The 17,600-nt window shown below is 39.6% G+C and overlaps 1 protein-coding gene across 4 annotated transcripts in view; it reads right to left on the bottom strand.

Moving 5' to 3' along the window:
- The window catches only part of MYO5B (myosin VB), a 297,420-nt gene that overhangs the window by 75,537 nt on the left and 204,283 nt on the right, over positions 1–17,600 (bottom strand). For all 4 annotated transcript variants that reach the window (XM_087927512.1, XM_026714934.2, XM_087927513.1 and 1 more), the window contains exons 21-22: positions 14,938–15,177; positions 5,104–5,340 (exon numbers count right to left, since the gene is read on the bottom strand). In XM_087927512.1, the coding sequence (XP_087783638.1) occupies positions 5,104–5,340; positions 14,938–15,177 (477 nt within the window). The remainder of the gene's footprint in view (positions 1–5,103; positions 5,341–14,937; positions 15,178–17,600) is intronic.

Here is a 17,600-nt window from a genome sequence, read left to right as displayed (position 1 = left end):
GGAAAGCTTTCTAACTGTCTTGCTTAGCAATGGAAATTTTGGACCGAATTTTGTTTGTTAAGTTGAGGACTACCTGCATTCATCAAACCAATTAAAGGAATAATCTTGTGTTTGTGTGCCTTTGCGTCAATGTGGACTCGTAGCAACTGCCTGGATAAGTCTTTGCAATTTTTTTGGCAAGCTTTTCAGAACTGGTTTGGCATTCACCTTCTTCCTGTGGGTGAGAGGGTGAGGCTGGCCCAAAGTCACCCAGCTGACTTCATGTTCCAAGGAAGGACTAGAATTTATGGTTTCCTGGTTTCTAACCTGCTTCCTTAACCACTGCACCGAACCTTCTCTCCAAATAACAAATTAGCATACCCCAAAAAGCTAAGGGGTTTCTAACAAAGGAGAATATTTATAGCTCAGGGCTGAAATGAGAGGTCCTTGGTGCTCTCTTGAGCTTGCTTGTTTTCTGGCAGACGTTTCATTACCCTAACTAAGTAACATCATCAGGACTAGCACTGATAATGCTGCCTAGTTAGGGTAACGAAACGTCTGCTGGCAAAGAAGCAAGCTCAGAGAACACCAAGGACCCCTAAGTGGTTTCTGCCCACTACAATTTGACTGGCTTACACGGCTTTGGACAAATCATTTTAGTGCAAGCCATATTATGGGGATGCACAGGACCACAGCCGGACAGTCCAAATTTTATTGTGCATAACAAAACTGCAGCTCGCCGAAGAGAACGTTTAATTTGGGGAAACGGCTACTCAGATTGTATGAGGGTTTTGAGCAATGATCCAAAGAAGGCTTTTGTGCTTCTGTACCATGAAGGTTTTGTTGTTCTTGTAGAAGTAGCAATCTATGGCACATCTGAACAGTTGTCTAATTTTTAATGTATGTTCATACATTTTTCCCTCACTTTTCTCAGCAGGAAAACTCTGCAGAGGCATTTGATCAGTAATTGCACATGACGTTAAAAGCCAGCAGAAATGGAAAGGAGGAAGCAGTGGGAAGAAACTTTCAGAACCAAACAGGTTCATGCTGCTTTGTAATGAATTACTCAATATGCTAAAAAAAAAAAAAACAGAAGGGAAAGGCGAAAGAAAATTCCCCAGAAAGCAACAAAATTAGAGTAGCTTTTTAATGCCGGTGCCCAGCTAGATAGCACCACCTTGATGACCTTGGCTGATCTCAAAAACAAGATGGGATCTGGTAAACACTTGAAACAACATCAAAATTGTTAGATGCCAGGATGGGAGACCACCAAGAAATTCCATTCAAGCCTAAATTGAGGAATTGTTTAAAAAAAAATCCCAGAAGATGATAATGGTAAACCGACTTTAAATTTGCAGAAAATAATTACAAGTATGTCAAACAAGCAGAAGCTGAGCTCAACTTAATGAACTCCTTAAAAATTGAGGGGTCCTTGGTGCTCTCTGAGCGTGGTTGTTTTCTGGCAGACATTTCATTACCCTAACTAGGTAGTATTATCAGTGCTAGTCCTGATGATGTTACCTAGTTAAGATAATGAAACGTCTTCAAGAAAACAACCACGCTCAGAGAGCATCAAGGACCTCTCATTTCAACCCTGAGCTACAAACATTCTCCTTTATTGGTCCTTAAAAACTGTTTAAAAATAAAATAACGTCCTTAATCTTCAACATCTCCGTCTATTAATTTTACCCTTGGTGTGCTATGACATTTGTCGTTGGCATTGCTGCAAATTGAAAGTTGCATGTAATATTCAAGATGACTTGGACCACCGTAGCATAAATACAAGCGGTCCTCGGCTTACAACCATTTGTTTAGTGACTGTTCGAAGTCACACCGGCATTGGGAAAGGTGACTTACAATCGATCCTTGCACTTATGACCATTGCAGCATCCCCACATGATCAAAATTCGGGTGCTTGGCAACAGGCATGCATTTATAACGGTTGCACTGTCCTGTGATCACCATTTGTGATCTTCCCAGCAGTTTTCTGACAAGCAAAGTCAACTGTGAAAGCCAGATTTGTTTAATGACCGCATGACTCACTTAACAATTGCAGCAAATGTCTAAAAGCCATAAAATCGGCTGCAACTCACTTAACAACTGCGTTGCTTAGCCATGGATATTTTGATCCCAGTTGTGGCCATAAGTCAAGCACTACCTGTATGCTGTTTTGTCGATGTATACGGTTCATAAATTGGAACAGACATGGTAACAGGTCAGCCAATGAGTAATGTTTGGTGACGCAGGCAGCTCGAAGCCTGGGTGTGGCTTAGGTTCACTGATCTATCTATCTATCTATCTATCTATCTATCTATCTATCTATCTATCTATCTATCTATCTATCTATCTATCTATCTGACTGCCTCTCTAACATATTGCCTTCTGTGTTTATATTGTGTCATGCCCCTGTTGGAATCTGATTCTGAGGGTGAGGCCAAACAGCTGACAGGGAGTGGGAGTGTGGCTCCATTGGCTGTGGAAGAAACTGGGGAAGGGCACAGTCTGGCTGAGCAGAGCAGGGGAGAGGTAGAGCAAGGGAGAGGGAATTCAGAGGAAGATCCAGGCCCACCCCCTCTTCATCCTAGGGCATGCAGGGAGGAATGGAGAAGGGAGCAACATGAGTTGCATGGCTTACAGGGGAGGAAAGGGCCCTGATTCCCTTCATTAGCTGCAGCTGGGAACAGTGTTTGAAAAGGGAGTTTGCGTACAGCAACTTGTTGGAAACAAATTGTGTATTGATTGTCTTGTTTTGTCGAGGCTTATCTGGGTTCCTAGCATCTTCCCAACTGTGTGTGTTTTGTTGGCCTTTGAAATCTGCAATTCCTTATCCTGCCCTGTCTAGTTAATTGCTGCAGCGTGGTTTGTGTGGATTTTTATTTACAGTTCATATGTACTTTGTTTTCGGACTGAATTTCCTTCACTTAAAGACTGTTCTTGGGAGAGTTCTTTCTCCAGCCAAAGGTAACTGGACATTGGGAACAAAGTTGGAGGTATTAAAGAGATTCTTCTTACTTATGTGACTGTATTGATTTTGTCATTGGATATTGCTTCTGTGATTATGACTTCTGGATTCTTCTGGTTCTGACTTCTGCTGCATGGGTATTGTATACATGCATCATATTGTATATTATTGTATATAAACAAGTTTCTTCTATAAATGAATCCTGCTGAATTATTTACTTGTGGGCTGGTTGGATTGCTGCAAATTCTAACATGTTTCAATGGGTGTTTGGAGCTTGATTCTGAAAACTGTTGCATGATGTTATGATGATCGAATTGCCACTTGATATTTTTTTTTTTGAGTTGACTGACAGATATTATTTTTAATACATTTTGAATAGTCTACTGTGTTATGGCTGTATGAATATTCCTCAACTTACAACAGTTTTTTTTAGTGAACGTTCAAAGTTACAATGGCAGTGGAAAATGTGACTTATGACCATTTTTCACAGTTATCCCTATAATCATGTGATCATAATTCAGATGCTTGGCAACTGGTTCATATTTATGACCATTGCAGCGTCCCAGGGTCACATGATCCCCTTTTGCGATCTATTGACAAGCAAAGTCAATGGGGAAACCAGATTCACTTAACAACCAGGTTCTAACTTATCAACTGCATTAATTTGCTTAACAACTGTGGCTAGAAAGGTTGTAAAATGGGGCAAAATTCACTTAACAAATATCTCACTTAACAACAGAGATTTTGGGCTCCATTATGGTCATAAGTCAAGGACTACCTTTATATTCAAGTGAATATACCAATTGGTATAAACTAACAGAATCTTAGGGGCTGAATGTATATGCAATAAATTAAATAATTAACATAAGGATATAAAAGACTCTACTACAGCTGACTTCTACAGTGAAATGTTGAGGATCCATCAACATTAAATGCCTTGCCATACAAATGGCACTGTCAGTTGCTGTCTACTATTATTAGTCTTTTGGGGTAAATAGTTCATGCAAGATAGTATATATTCTATTGCTGGTAGAGAACAAAAGTCTGCATAATGGAAAGTTGTAAAATAAAATCTGGATCAGAGTAACTGCCCTTCTTTCCTTCCAAAAAAAAAATTCTAGATTGTGCTGTAATGGATAAATTGACATTAAAACTAAAAGAGAAAGAAGAATCGAAGTATTACAAGATTTGGGATAATTGGTATAAGTGGTTGAACAATAGAACTAAAGATAAAGGAAATAAGAAAATCACAGATAAAAGTATATGAATGTATATAAAGATGTATAAATGTAGATATTTACATGATATTGGTGTGTTTAATAATTTGTATAATGATGACACAGTACTATTAAAGTAAAAGGTGGAAAAGAACAATAAAAATTATTACAAAAAAAAATCAAGATATAATGAACCTTTGTGAACCTTGAACAGGTGAGTTCATGTACCCATTTTTGATAGTTATGAAAGCCGGTCTATGGGAGAATTCAACTGAATGGATCAACTCACACACCAATCTTACTATCCTTAGGAAAGGCCTTACTAATGATACAAACCAAGCACAATAATCAGAAAGTAATAGGTGCCTTTTGAGAAGGACCTTCCATGCAAAAGGACTTGAAAACATCTGAATGCTGACATTATTTATTTAGTTGCTGTGGTGGCGCAGTGGTCAGAGTGCAGTACTGCAGGCTACTTCTGCTGCCTGCCGGCTGCCTGCAATTTTGGCAGTTTGAATCCCACCAGGCTCAAGGTTGACTCAGCCTTCCATCCTTCTGTGGTGGGTAAAATGAGGACCCAGATTGTTGGGGGTCAATAGTCTGACTCTGTAAACCGCTTAGAGAGGGCTGTAAAGCACTGTGAAGCAGTATATAAGTCTAAGTGCTATAGCTATTTATTAAATGTATTTGCTGCCCATCTTGCTTCAAGGTGATTTTGCACACTAGGTGCACACATGAAGCAAAGCCATTGTGAGGTGGGTTTAATTTAGTTGTTGGTGTTTAAACCCCAGTTTATGACTTAGCTTGTTTGGCATCCAAGTGAATGTTGATTCCACCACACACACACACCCCCATAAATTATGGTTAAATAAACCATGATTTGGTCCTGTCATGCCCACAGTCATTGTGATACAATAGGCTTGCAACTCCTTGCAGAGTAGTTACCTTTTGGAGCACCTGTTTCTCCTTGGCATATGTATCTTCGACAATCTTCCGCTCCCCGTGAGCCTTCTCCAGGGCCAGCCGGAGAGAATCAATTTCTTCCTGCAAGCTCACGAGCTGATTCCTGTCTCCCTTCTTCTGCTGATGGCGTTCCAGTTCCTTCTTCAGCTTTTCAATCTCTGTGCAATGAGCAGAGGCTGCTGTGGAGAGCTGCTCGCTGAGAGATTTGTATTCTTTGTTCTGCAGAGGAAGAGGTAGCAGGAAAACAGTGAACTCACTGCTCGCCACTTCGGAGAATGAAATTAAATTGTAAAATTAAATTGTAAAGACTGCAGTTTTAAACATAACCAGACCGTCTGCCCCCTATTGATACCTTTCAGAGGTATTTCTGTATCTAAACAGAGAAACAGAATGAACATGAGTGATAAAAAAAAATAGGGGGAGCAGGAGTGACTTCCGGTTTCCCGCTGGCTTCCCCAGTGAGTTTCTTGTGGGAATCTGGCAGGGAGCATCAGAAATCTCTTTCTCTCCCCTTTCCAGCAGGCAGGTAAATATGCTGGATTGGAGAAGGAACGAGGGATTGCATGACTGGCTTGGAAACTGTCATGGAATGTTGAAAATAAAAATCACATGATCACAGCAGTGGCCCCCCAGCTAATAGCACTGAATCACCCACAACTTCCCCAACGTTGTTCCCTTGGAATCATGGGTCCTGGATTTTGAACATATTCTGTAAACCCACTTTAGGTATCTTGATTCAAAAACTGTTGACCTATGATGCACCATTTCTCCCAGTTATGGGTCATGACAATGAGAGTTTAGTAGTATATAGATAGATTACTCTTGCCGCATTCCAAAGTTAAGCATCACCTTCCAACTCTCACAAATACAGTGAAATTCTAATGCAGTTGTAATTTCCAGAAATATTCATGTTATTCTATTCCAATTACATTAATTAAGAATCTTGAGGAAAAATGTACATTAAATTTACCATATACAGCCAACATGATGCACATTTTAATGGATGAGGTAAAATAAAAAACTACAAGAGTTTGAAAAATATAGAGAGTTTGAAAATATACAAACTCTAGTTCTTGAATGATTTTGTCATGATAGAAGTATTTATCACGAAGATACTAAAAAGAACCCCACACACTGAAATTGCAATTTAAAACGTTTGTCTATTGCATTAACCAATCAATTATAGTTTGGAAAGTTCTTATAGTAAGAAAGCTTTTTGTTTACAAATTCTTTTGTTCATTTCCAAAGTTAAAATACAAACTAAAGAGAGAGAGAGAAAAAACCTATCGAACACCAGACACTAACAAGAAAGCTTAATTTTAACTCCTCATTGAAGGAGAACAGGACGAGGCATAAGTAGGAAGAGATATTTTTGTACTAGTTTGCATACCAAAAACTTTGCAGATGCTTGTGTACCCCAGGTTGTATGACTGCCAGAAGTAATACAATGGCAATCTGGAAATGGCAACAGAAGCACAAGATCTAAATCCTGACTGGTCCTCCACCATGGCCTCGAACTGTTGATGACTGTGGTTGATATTGTTACTTTCTCTTCCTTCTAAGACTTGTCCACTAAACCGGGGTGGGCAACTAAGAGGCCACATGAGGTATTGGGACTGTTGTAGAGGACCAAACCAATAGGCCTGTGAAGATGCATAGGCCCACACTAGAGATGGTATTCAACAGGTTCTGACCAGTTCTAGAGAGTCAGTAGTTGAAATTTTGAGTAGTTCAGAGAATCAGCAAATGCTATCTCTGACTGGCCCCGCCCCATCTATTCTCTGCCTCTCAAATCCCAGCTTTGGCTGGGTCTTCTTTGGTTGCCCTGCACAGGAGAACGGAGCTGGAAAGCAGGTTAGTGGGGTGGGGAGGGAATGGAGATTTTACAGTATCCTTCCTGTGCCAAACGTACCAAGCCACGCCCACATAACCGGTAGTAAAAATGTTTGAATCCCCCCACTGCCCCCCCACATATATGTAAGGTGGGGGGAAACCCATTGCCTTCAAAATAAAAGCAATGCATTGTATTGTGTGCTTGGTGTACACTTAATGTACATTTGATTTATAACTTCCAATTGACCTCCAGCAAGCCAGACACGGACAGCCAAAGTGTGAATATGGCCCGGGGGCTGTAAAATGCCCAGGTCTGCACTAAAGAGTCTGTGAGGAATTAGAATATCAATTCCTGCTTCTGAAAGACATATAAGGGTTTAGAAAGATTAACAGACATGCATTTCTAAATTAAAATCAAAACGTTGTCCTCAATGGAACTGTCAGTGTATAACTGCAGAGTTTAAAACAATCTTTGTAAGAGGCTCTTTTCAAAGCAATGAAATGAAGGAAATGGAAACCTGGGAGAAAAATGTTCCCTGGCAATGCCTATGATACAAATCTCTCTACCTCCACAGAAGCCTTTTTCTCTTCTCAAATCATTTTTAAAGTTATATTGTGGAGTTCTGAATTTGGTTATTTGCTTACAGATGTTTCATTACCTAACTAGGTAACATCAGCAGCCAGCAAAACTCAAACAGCACCAAGAACTATGCAGTTCAAAACGGCACTACGTACATTCCCTTCCATTCAAAGCTATATTGTTTTCATTTTATCTTATCAGTTTACTAATTTATAAGTTGGTTAATAGTCCGCAGAATTTATTTGATAGATGACATAACAAATAATAAAAATATTCCCAAATACATTAGATGTGTAGCTATGTCTACACATGTATACAGGTGCAAAAATAAACTATTCCATGCCATCCCATTTATGACTTGTATGGTAAAATATATATATATATTTTCACTTATTTTATATAACATTTTGGAAGCCAACCAAAGAATTTCATACCAATTTATGTCAAGAATTTGGAAGTTAACAACCCCCAAAAAGTAGACTACTGCATTTTTCGGACTATAAGACGCACATTGGTTTAGAGGAGGAAAACAAGAAAAAAGTAGTTTTTTTGCCTCTGTGCTTCCTGTTTTTGTCCTCCCCGGCATCCAGAAGCACTCTGCAGGCCAAAAATGCACTGGTTTTTGGCCTCCGGAGGCCTCCATGGATCCCATTTTTGGCCTGCAGAGTGCTTCTGGACGCCAAGGACAGAGGGGGTATTCAGCAGGTTCTGACCAGTTCTGAAGAACCGGTAGCGGAAATTTTGAGTAGTTTGGAGAACCGGCAAATCCCACCTCTGACTGGTCTCACCCTCATCTATTCTCTGCCTCCCAAGTCCCAGCTGATCAGCTGGGTCTTCTTTGGTTGCCCTGCACAGGAGAACGGAGCTGGAAAGCAGGTCAGAGGGGTGGGGAGAGAATTGGGATTTTGCAATATCCTTCCCCCAGGAGTGGGGTGGGAATGGAGATTTTATAATATTCTTCCCCTGCAACGCCCACCAAGCCGCGATCGCCCACCAAATCACGCCCACAAAACCGGTAGTAAAAAAAAAATGAATCTCACCACTAGCCAAGGAGGGCAAAAACGGGACCCCCAGAGGCCTCCAGAGGCCAAAAAAGGGCCCATTTTTGGCCTGCAGAGTGCTTCTGAATGCCGGGAAGGGCAAAAACAGGATGCGCGGAGTGTTTGGGAGGCCAAAAACGGGCCCGTATTTGCTGTATAAGATGCACAGTCATTTCTACCCATTTTTTGGTGTGCGTGGGGGAAGTGTGTCTTATATTGTGAAAAATACGGTAATTTTGGAACTATGAGAACGTTTATTCATTCTTTACACAAATAAAACAATATCTTGCACAAATTACCTCTGCGTGTAATTTGAAACTGTTGTATGAATTAAACAAATGGTAAAGAGGCCTTTCAAGTTTCTCAAAAAGGAAAACTCCAGGCATTCTGTGAATCTGGAACAGAAGAGTGAAAATCTGGAAATTTTGATTCTATACATGAAAAATCTTCCAGTCTCACATCTTAAGCAATTCAAACTCTTTGAACTCCTGTTCTATGCGAAAATGCGCTCACAAGCAATTTTCTGTAGCTCATTTTCACCTTTGACACAAACCCTTTATTAAAATGGTCTTCGAGGTACTGCAAATATCAATGGAATAAGCAATAGAAAGTTTCCCCCAAATGACTGTGTTTTGGGATGAAAACCATAAGCAAACCAGCATCAGGTGTTCAGGTCCAAAACTTGAGAATGATATGGAACACACGAAGAGGTATCAGGCAAGTAGGTAAATTCAGAAGTACGAAGGACGAAGGATTTCTCAGAAATATATTATTTAGTCTAAGAGAGCAGTGTCCAACCTTGGCAACTTTAACACTTCTGGGACTTTAACTCCCAAAATTCCCCAGCCAGCAACAAAGATGATTAGGTGACTGGAAGCTAAAACATATGAAGAATGGTTACAGGGATTGGGTATTTTATTAGTTTAATGAAAAGAAGGACTAGGGGTGACATGATAACAGTCTTCCAATATCTAAGGGGCTGCCACAAAGAAGAAACCTATTCTCCAAAATACCCCAAAGCAGGACAAGAAGCAATGGGTGGAAACTTATAGGGTATGAACCAACCTAGAACTAAGGAGAAACTTTCTGATAATTAGAACAATTAATCAGTGGAATGGCTTGCCTCCATCACTTAAGAAGAGATTTGACAACCATCTGTTTGAAATGTATCCAGTTTCCTGCTTGAGCTCCAAGGTCCCTTTCACTTTTGTTATTTTGTTATTCTGTTGAATATACTTGATCTAAGACTATCTAGAAGATTAAAGTGTTATCTACAAGGCATAGTGTGATTGGCTCAGAAACTCTCAATTATACATCCAAGAAGATTCCGAATTACTTCGCCAATTCCTTTCTCAAACTTCCTATTTGGGTTGACCTGCATCAAGTCCTGGGAATGAACTTTTTTTTAATATTGTAGGTCCTTTTTCTGAAATGCATTGAGCTACATTGGCCATCATTCAATACCCATGTTGGTATGAGGTAATGGAAGTTGTCCAATAATTCTTGAATGTTTCAAGCTCAAAGAAACTATTTTAGGTCATGGTTATATAAGAAGGCTATATAATGCCCTTATTTTCTAATATTTTCAGTGTATTATTTCATCCTCAGCTTGCTATTGCTGAATAGTTTCACAAGACAAAGAATTGCACAGTTATGCCAACTCCATGTCACATTTACTGTGTTTCTGTCCCAAATATTCAATAATGCCCCTTTTTTGCTTGTTCAGATTGAACGCACTGTTTTTCAGTTAAAATTCAGCTGAATTTTACATAACATGGCTTAAGTTCAAAATCAGCCTTTACAAGAAATTGTATTATAGTCAGATTATTATTTTTCTAGTATAGGATATGTCCTTCCTTCTTCTTTTTATATATTTACAATAGCTACAAAAGAAAGCTCCAAGTACTTCCAATAATTACATTTTCTTCTTAAAATTTGGTATGACTATGTAGAACAGGGAACGGAGCCTAATTTTAATCATCTAGTGGATAACACAAATGGAACATTTCCTCCAGATTTTACCTTAACCTTCTATAATTTTCTCCAATCTGTTTTGTGTAAGAGCATATCATAAAATATACAAAGAACGGTTGCTGGAACTGGGTATGTCTAGTCTGATGAAAAGAAGGATTAGGGGAGACATGATAGCAGAGTTCTGATATCTCAGGGGCTGCCCCAAAGAAGAGGGAGTCAAGCTATTCTCCAAAGCACCTGAAGGCAGGACAAGAAGCAATGGATGGAAACGAATCAAGGAGAGAAGCAACCTGGAATTAAGGAGAAATTAATTGAGAACAATTAATCCGTGGAACAACTTGCCTCCAGAAGTTGTGAATGCTCCAACACTGGAAGTTTTTAAAAAGAGATTGGACATCCATTGTCTGAAGTAGTGCAGGGTTTCTTGCCTAGGCGGGGGACTAGACTAGAAGACCTCCAAGGTCTCTTCCAACTATTCTGTTCTGTTCTATTCTTTTAGAGAAATGAGAAAGATGACTGTGGGAGAAATTATGATTTATGTTCCGTCATCTTCACACTTAGTTTCAAACAGCACCACCTAATTCATATGCCTAACATTTGGCAGATATAGCAAAATGCCCTTAGTTCACTGATTTACAGTCAATGGAACAAATGATAAGAAAAAAATACTAATAATAATAATCAAAAGAAAAGTGATGCTTAATAAAAGCAGCATCTTAACAAAAGAAGATCAGAGAAAACGAACTGGGCTGGCTGGATAATTCTGGGAGTTGGTCACACATCTTAAATTTGCCAAGGTTAAGAAATACAAGTCTAAAACAAAAGCTACGTCCAAATCTTCCAATAGCAACAATCACTGGGGAGAATCTAACAGTATCCTCTGGATATTGAAGTCCGCCCTTCCTAAAGTTGATGACATTGAGAAACTGGTCCAGAGGTTGGCAACCTATGGCCTGCAAGCCACTTTGGGCCATCCAAAATTTTCCAGCCTTTCATCCCAAACATGAAACAACTTCATTTTCTTAAGAAAAAGACCTGTCCCTATGCTTTGCCGAGAGAGACCTCCAAATTGTCAGGGTTCACTGGAGAAGGAGGCCCATGATCCACTCACAGGGATCATCATCCACTTCAAACCCAAAGCTTGCTGACCCCTGATTTAGACCAAGTTAAGGTAAAGAAGATTTTACTCTGCTAATCATTGCTGATCATAGAGGGTGGTGCTTAACTCTGTTTCAAGGCCATTGAACCATTGATGTCCAAAGATATTTCCACAATCATGTGGCCAGCATGATGTCACGAAATGCTATTACCTTCCCACCGAAATGGTAACTATTGATCTACTCGCATTTGCATGCTTTCAAGCTGCTAGATTGGCAGAAATGGGGGCGAGAATGGGAGCTCACCCTATCATGTGGTGCTCGGATCTCGAACCTGGAAAGAAGGTTGCTTTCCAGCCAACTTAGACCAAGACTCATCAGGAGTTTCCAGCTATGAAACTCTCCAAGAGAGAGCAACGAATGCAAATCTATTTTGTATGGAAGGAGAGAGCCAGAAAAAAATATGTACCTTCTTCTAAAAAAAAGAAACCAGTGGTTCTGTTTGTAGTCCTTGATAAGGAAACTGAGATTGTTGTCATACACACTGTTAGTTTAGCTTTTCCAGCATTCAGTGACCATAAGTGCTGGAGGAGTGGCACAAAAGAGGCTTAATAGCAAAGCCTGGCTTTGCTTTCATTTACCTTCCTGATAAAATGGAAGACAGAGCTGATTTCTCTTTACAATTTTTCCGTTTTCTTATTTAATGCAGCCTGAGCTAGGATCAAGCCAGGTTACACGGCTTGGCTTTTGGCTTTATGCTGCTGGATATTGAAAACATCTATCTGTCAATTTGTTTGGCCAGCTTTGACCTTTAGATTTATTTCTAGTTATTTCAAGAGGGGTTTTTTGTGTGTGGAATTTTCTTTTTTCAACAGTGATGTTAAGACATAAGCTATGTGAGAAAAGCCTGAGATTATTGTGTGATAATTTTACTCAGTTGAAAGATCTGTAAAAATACAACTCACCCATACTTTTAAATAACTAAATCAGGGGTCTCTGAACTTCACAACTTTAAGACATGTAGACTTCAATTCCCAGAATGCTGGCTGGGGAGTTTGGGAGTTGAAGTCCACCAATCTTAAAGTTGCCAAATTTGAAGCCCCCTGGAACAGATGTTAGAGAATTGCAATATTGTAAATAGAAATATAGAAAGGTGTTTTGACATGTAGGATCCTTGACATTGTACCTACAACTCTTTAAAGCAGCTGGGACTGTGAAGCAGCTGCAGTTATATACTGGTAGTTGCTTTAAAGAGATTCAGAGAGGTTGGTGTTCCTATGCCCTTCAACTTGAATTCTGGGAGTTGAAGTTCAAACCTCTTAAAACTGATAAGGTTGAGAAACAGTAGTCCAGAATTTGGCATACATTTGCCCTCTCACCCAAAATTATCTAGCCTATAGTTCCAAAAACGAAATCTACTCATCCCAGCCTGAGACTATTCAGAACGTACCCTCATTTCCTTAAGAAAGAAACTTGCCACAAATAATTTTGTGAATTATTTCCCAAACTCCACACAGCCTTATGGAGTCCTCACGTAACTTTCCTGAGTCCCGTCATCATTCATCCTGGATATTTAATTTCTTTACTTAACAGCTTTCACTCCTTGTCTCAACTTATGAGTTTAAATTTCACGGCTCCTTGCCGTAAAAAAAAACAACATCTTGAGGCCAAGTGGCATCCTTGGAAGCCTCCTGGAAAATTCCCAGCATTAGAGCTTCTCTTAGGTTTTAGCAGAAGCTCAGACAGCCAAAGAGGAGATATATGACTGCGCTGTGGAAAGTCTGCACATTGCCTACCCAGGAGAAATTAGCAAAGCAAAGTCTTTGTCATCAAACAGAAAGAGGCTTGAGAAAAAGAAAACAAAGAAATGTTCACGAAAGCACTAAAGGGAAATTGTCAAGCCTTGACAATTTTATACCTACAACCTGTTCTACCAAGTTGTAGAGCTGGACAATATTTTGTGGTCAGGGAGGCAAAATAAAAACCTCAACCATTAGCAAATAGTTCAGTTCAGAACACTAGGGAGATCCAGACACAAGTAGCCCTTGAGTTACAACAGTTCATTTAGTGACCAAAGTTAGGACGCTGAAAAAAGTGGCTTATGACTGTTTTTCACAATTATGACTGTTGCAGCATCCCCCTGGAAGTGATGAAAATCTGGACTCTTGCCAACTGACTCATATTTATCAGTTCCTGGGACATGAGACCACCTTTTGCGACCATCTGACAAGCAAAGTCAAAAGGGAAGCCAGTGTCATATCCCTGTCAGAATCTGATTCGGAGGAGGAAGACGAACAGCTGACAGGGAGTGGGAGTGTGGCTCCATTGGTTGTAGAAGAAACTGGGGAAGGGCAAAGTCTGGCTGGGCAGAGCAGGGGAGAGGTGAAACAAAGGAGAGGGAATTCAGAGGAAGACCCAGGCCCACCCCCAAGGGCACACAGGGAGGAACGGAGAAGAGAGCAACATGGGTTGCGTGGCTTACGGGGGAGGAAAGGGCCCTGATTCCCTTCATTAGCTGCAGCTGGGAACACAGTGTATAAAAAAAGGCAAATTGCATGCAGCAAGCTGTTGGGAGCAAACGTGACTTTATCCTGTATCATAGTGGCTTATCTGTGTTCCTGGCATCTTCCCAACTGTGTGAGCTTTGCCATACTTTCAAGTCTGAAATTTCTGCTCCTTCCTTGTCAAACTAATTACTTCAGTTTGGTTTGTTTGGATTTTAAGTTACAGTTTTTGTGTACCTTGTTTTGGACTGAATTTTCTACAGTTAAAGGCTGTTCCTGGGAGAGTTTTTCTCCAGCCTGAAGGTAACCTGGACGTTGGGGGCAAAGTTGGAGATAATAAAGGGACTCTTATTGTTTATTTGACTGTGTTGCCTTTGTGTCACACCCTGGGACATCACAGCCAGATTCACTTAACAACCATGTCACTAACTTAACAACTGCAGTGATTCATTTAACAACTGTTTCAACTGTTTATAAAATGGAGGAAAAATCACTTAAATTCATTCAGCAACAGAAATTTTGGGCTCAATTATGGTCCTAGGTCAAGAACTACCTAGCTATAAAAAAGAAAATGAAGAAATTTTCACTAAAGCACCAACTGAAAACGCAATACCTTGGCGTTTTTCATACATAGTTTCAACCTATTCTACCAAGTTGTAGAGCTAGACAATATTCTGTGGATACAGAGGCAAACAAAATGGAGGCAACTTTTAGCAAATAGGTCCATGAAGAGCATGAGGGTGATGTAGCTACTACACACAACAGAGTAAGACTTGGTGGGATTTTACCTGTTCATCTATCTTTCTCTGTAGTTGCACAACTTTGTTCTCCATGCCAATGTTGAGCCTCTTCAAGTGCTCGGCTGACCGGGCCTCGATCTTCAGAGCTTTCAGCTCTTGTTTGGCTTTCATGCGCCTGAAATAGCACTGGATAATCACAGCCGCACATCTGAACTTGGATAAATTCTTCCTAGCCAGCCAAGCTCGAGTGTGTTTCTGGAGGATGATGGCCTTGTACTCCATAAGTATCTTAAAAGCACATGAACACATAGCAACATACAGAAGAGAGGGAAAAAATATGGTAGCATGCATCAACGTACCAAACACCATATAGGAGATGTTAGTTGTCATTGATCATTCTCTAACGATAAATACGAATTTGGGTTGTTGTTTTTTTTCAACAGAGCATAATCAAAAAGTGCTCCCAATGTTTTCAGTGAGGGCCATCCTGATAAGATTAAGATCATACTTCTAGAGGATATACAGCTTTGAATGTCTCAGTTTTTGAGGAGCAAAGGCATCAGAAAGTTGATACACAAGAGCCGTTCTTAATCTAGTGGTCTCTTGATATCTTCTGACTTCCATAATCCCCCGCTTGCATTGTGGGTGGTTATGAGAGTTGAAATTCAATACATCATGACAGCAACACTGTGGGAAGAAAATTCCCCACCACAAAATTTCACAAGCGGTCCGTGGGAACAATTCATGCATCTACCTAGAGAAGGTTAATGGTCACAGTTTTGCCATAAAATGTTCATCACCAACTGATGCTTTATTGTTTGGCCACATTTTGATTTTCTGCACTTGTATGAGGAAGAAGAAATGGCACTAAGGAAATATTATTTTTGACCTTAGGAGTCCATTCAACCGTCTAAGAAGTCACCAAATCTCCAAATATTTGTAACATCCATTATGGTCCCTACAGAGACGGCAGGGTCAACATTACATCATCAACTTAAGCCTAAGACGTTATAAAATGTGCAAAAGTGGAAACAGGCACATTACTGAGTTTCTCTGCACAGGGTGTTCCTGCAGCTAAGTACAAATTGGTGAATTAGGTCACATATGAATATGTATCAGGTATAAAGCTTGCAAGGTTATCTTTGTTTTACTAGAACCCCAAAATCAATAAAATGGGGTATCACGCAAGAAATGGCCCATAACTTGTATGCCATATAAAAACAATTCTGTATTTGGTTTGCCATAAGTCAGAAGTTTTAATATCCTAGCTATACAAATTAACCCACTCCATTTTAGCTAAACATGTTTTGAAAATGTATTTTGTACAGTTCGTTTGTGGCTGAAAGTATCAAACCATTCCAAACATTAGGTTAAATCCATAGAACATCTTTACACTGGCTGCAGGTATGGATATTATATAGAAATATGGATCAGTGTTTCAGTTGTGCTACTATTAAAATAAGGAGCCAGTAAGCAATTTAATCTATTAAGAATAGTGCAGTGATTTGTTTCAGTAGAACCTTGATCTATTTTTTTTCACCATCTTCGCATTACATTCAACTGGATCCATTCCAACATAGTAATTGTATTAAAATCAAGAGTGTGGTATTATTCACACAGCAGTTTCTCACTTGATTCATTCCTCATATGAGGAATGCAAATTCACACTATTTGCTGCAATTGTGAACAGTGAATAGCCAATAACATGTATGCACTCTGTAGTGAAGAATTGAAGCCCAGAATTAAAGAAGCTTCTTGGATAAGAAATGAAAAGTCTTCAAAGAAAAACAAAGAAAATCCAGTTGCCTTTTGAAAAAGCACCTTTCGGACAACCATGGCCTGGATGACTGAGAATCTCCATAAAAACATTTAAGGCTTGTGGACTGGTTAGGAAATTCTGAGAGTTGAAGCGCACCATTCTTAAAGTTGCCAAGGTTGGACACCGGGTTTAAGACGAAAGAAAATGGCAGCTCAGTATATGCTCCTGAGTAGTGTCTCTTAGGCTCAGAAAGTGTGAAGATTTTTCTCTCTAGCTTGATGTTTGATAATCTTTTCATTTTGCCCTGAGGTTCTTTTCCATGTGGCTTCATTAAGCCTTGGAAGAACTGGAGAAAAATGGCTTCTGTCTGTGTAGCTTAAACATTGAAATATCTACAGTTTATGCTTCTGGACTCTGAAAGTGATCTAAGTTCTGAGTCGGGGGGAACCCCCAACAATCAAAAAATGCTGGCAAGATTAACCCTACATGGAAAGAGTTACTAAAGAAATAGAAGGTATCAATGAAACTTAAGTGATGTACACTCACAAGTTATGCCTTTAAATACGTGAAAATGAAATATTATTATGCAGTCCAGGAATTTCTTCCTGTTAGGTAATAAATTATTAAATAATGCAAAAAGTAAAGGGAAGACAAGGCTAAAAGCTATGGAACAATATCACTAAGTTAACATTTGAGCTTTCTTATATATATTATTTCCCCATATGGTACATATAGAGGTAACCCACTGGGGATTAATTACAGCAAATACTTCCAAATAATGTTTTCTCAACTTCTTCCTTATTTCCAAACACTTATAGACTACTAAATTACAAAAACTCTTAAGGATTCAATGTTGGAGATCATCTGAATTCAGCAGGGGTCCCTCATTAGTGCTTTAAATTATTCCGAGAAGTTAAGTAGCAGAATGCCTCATTAGAAAGAAGTAAATGGT

The sequence above is a fragment of the Pseudonaja textilis genome, chromosome 2, assembly GCF_049901715.1.
Source record: "Pseudonaja textilis isolate UNSWEBS1 chromosome 2, rPseTex1.2, whole genome shotgun sequence".
NCBI lineage: Eukaryota > Metazoa > Chordata > Lepidosauria > Squamata > Elapidae > Pseudonaja > Pseudonaja textilis.
The sequence above is the reverse complement of the archived record's forward strand: the minus strand, read 5'-3'. Positions and strand labels throughout refer to the sequence as shown.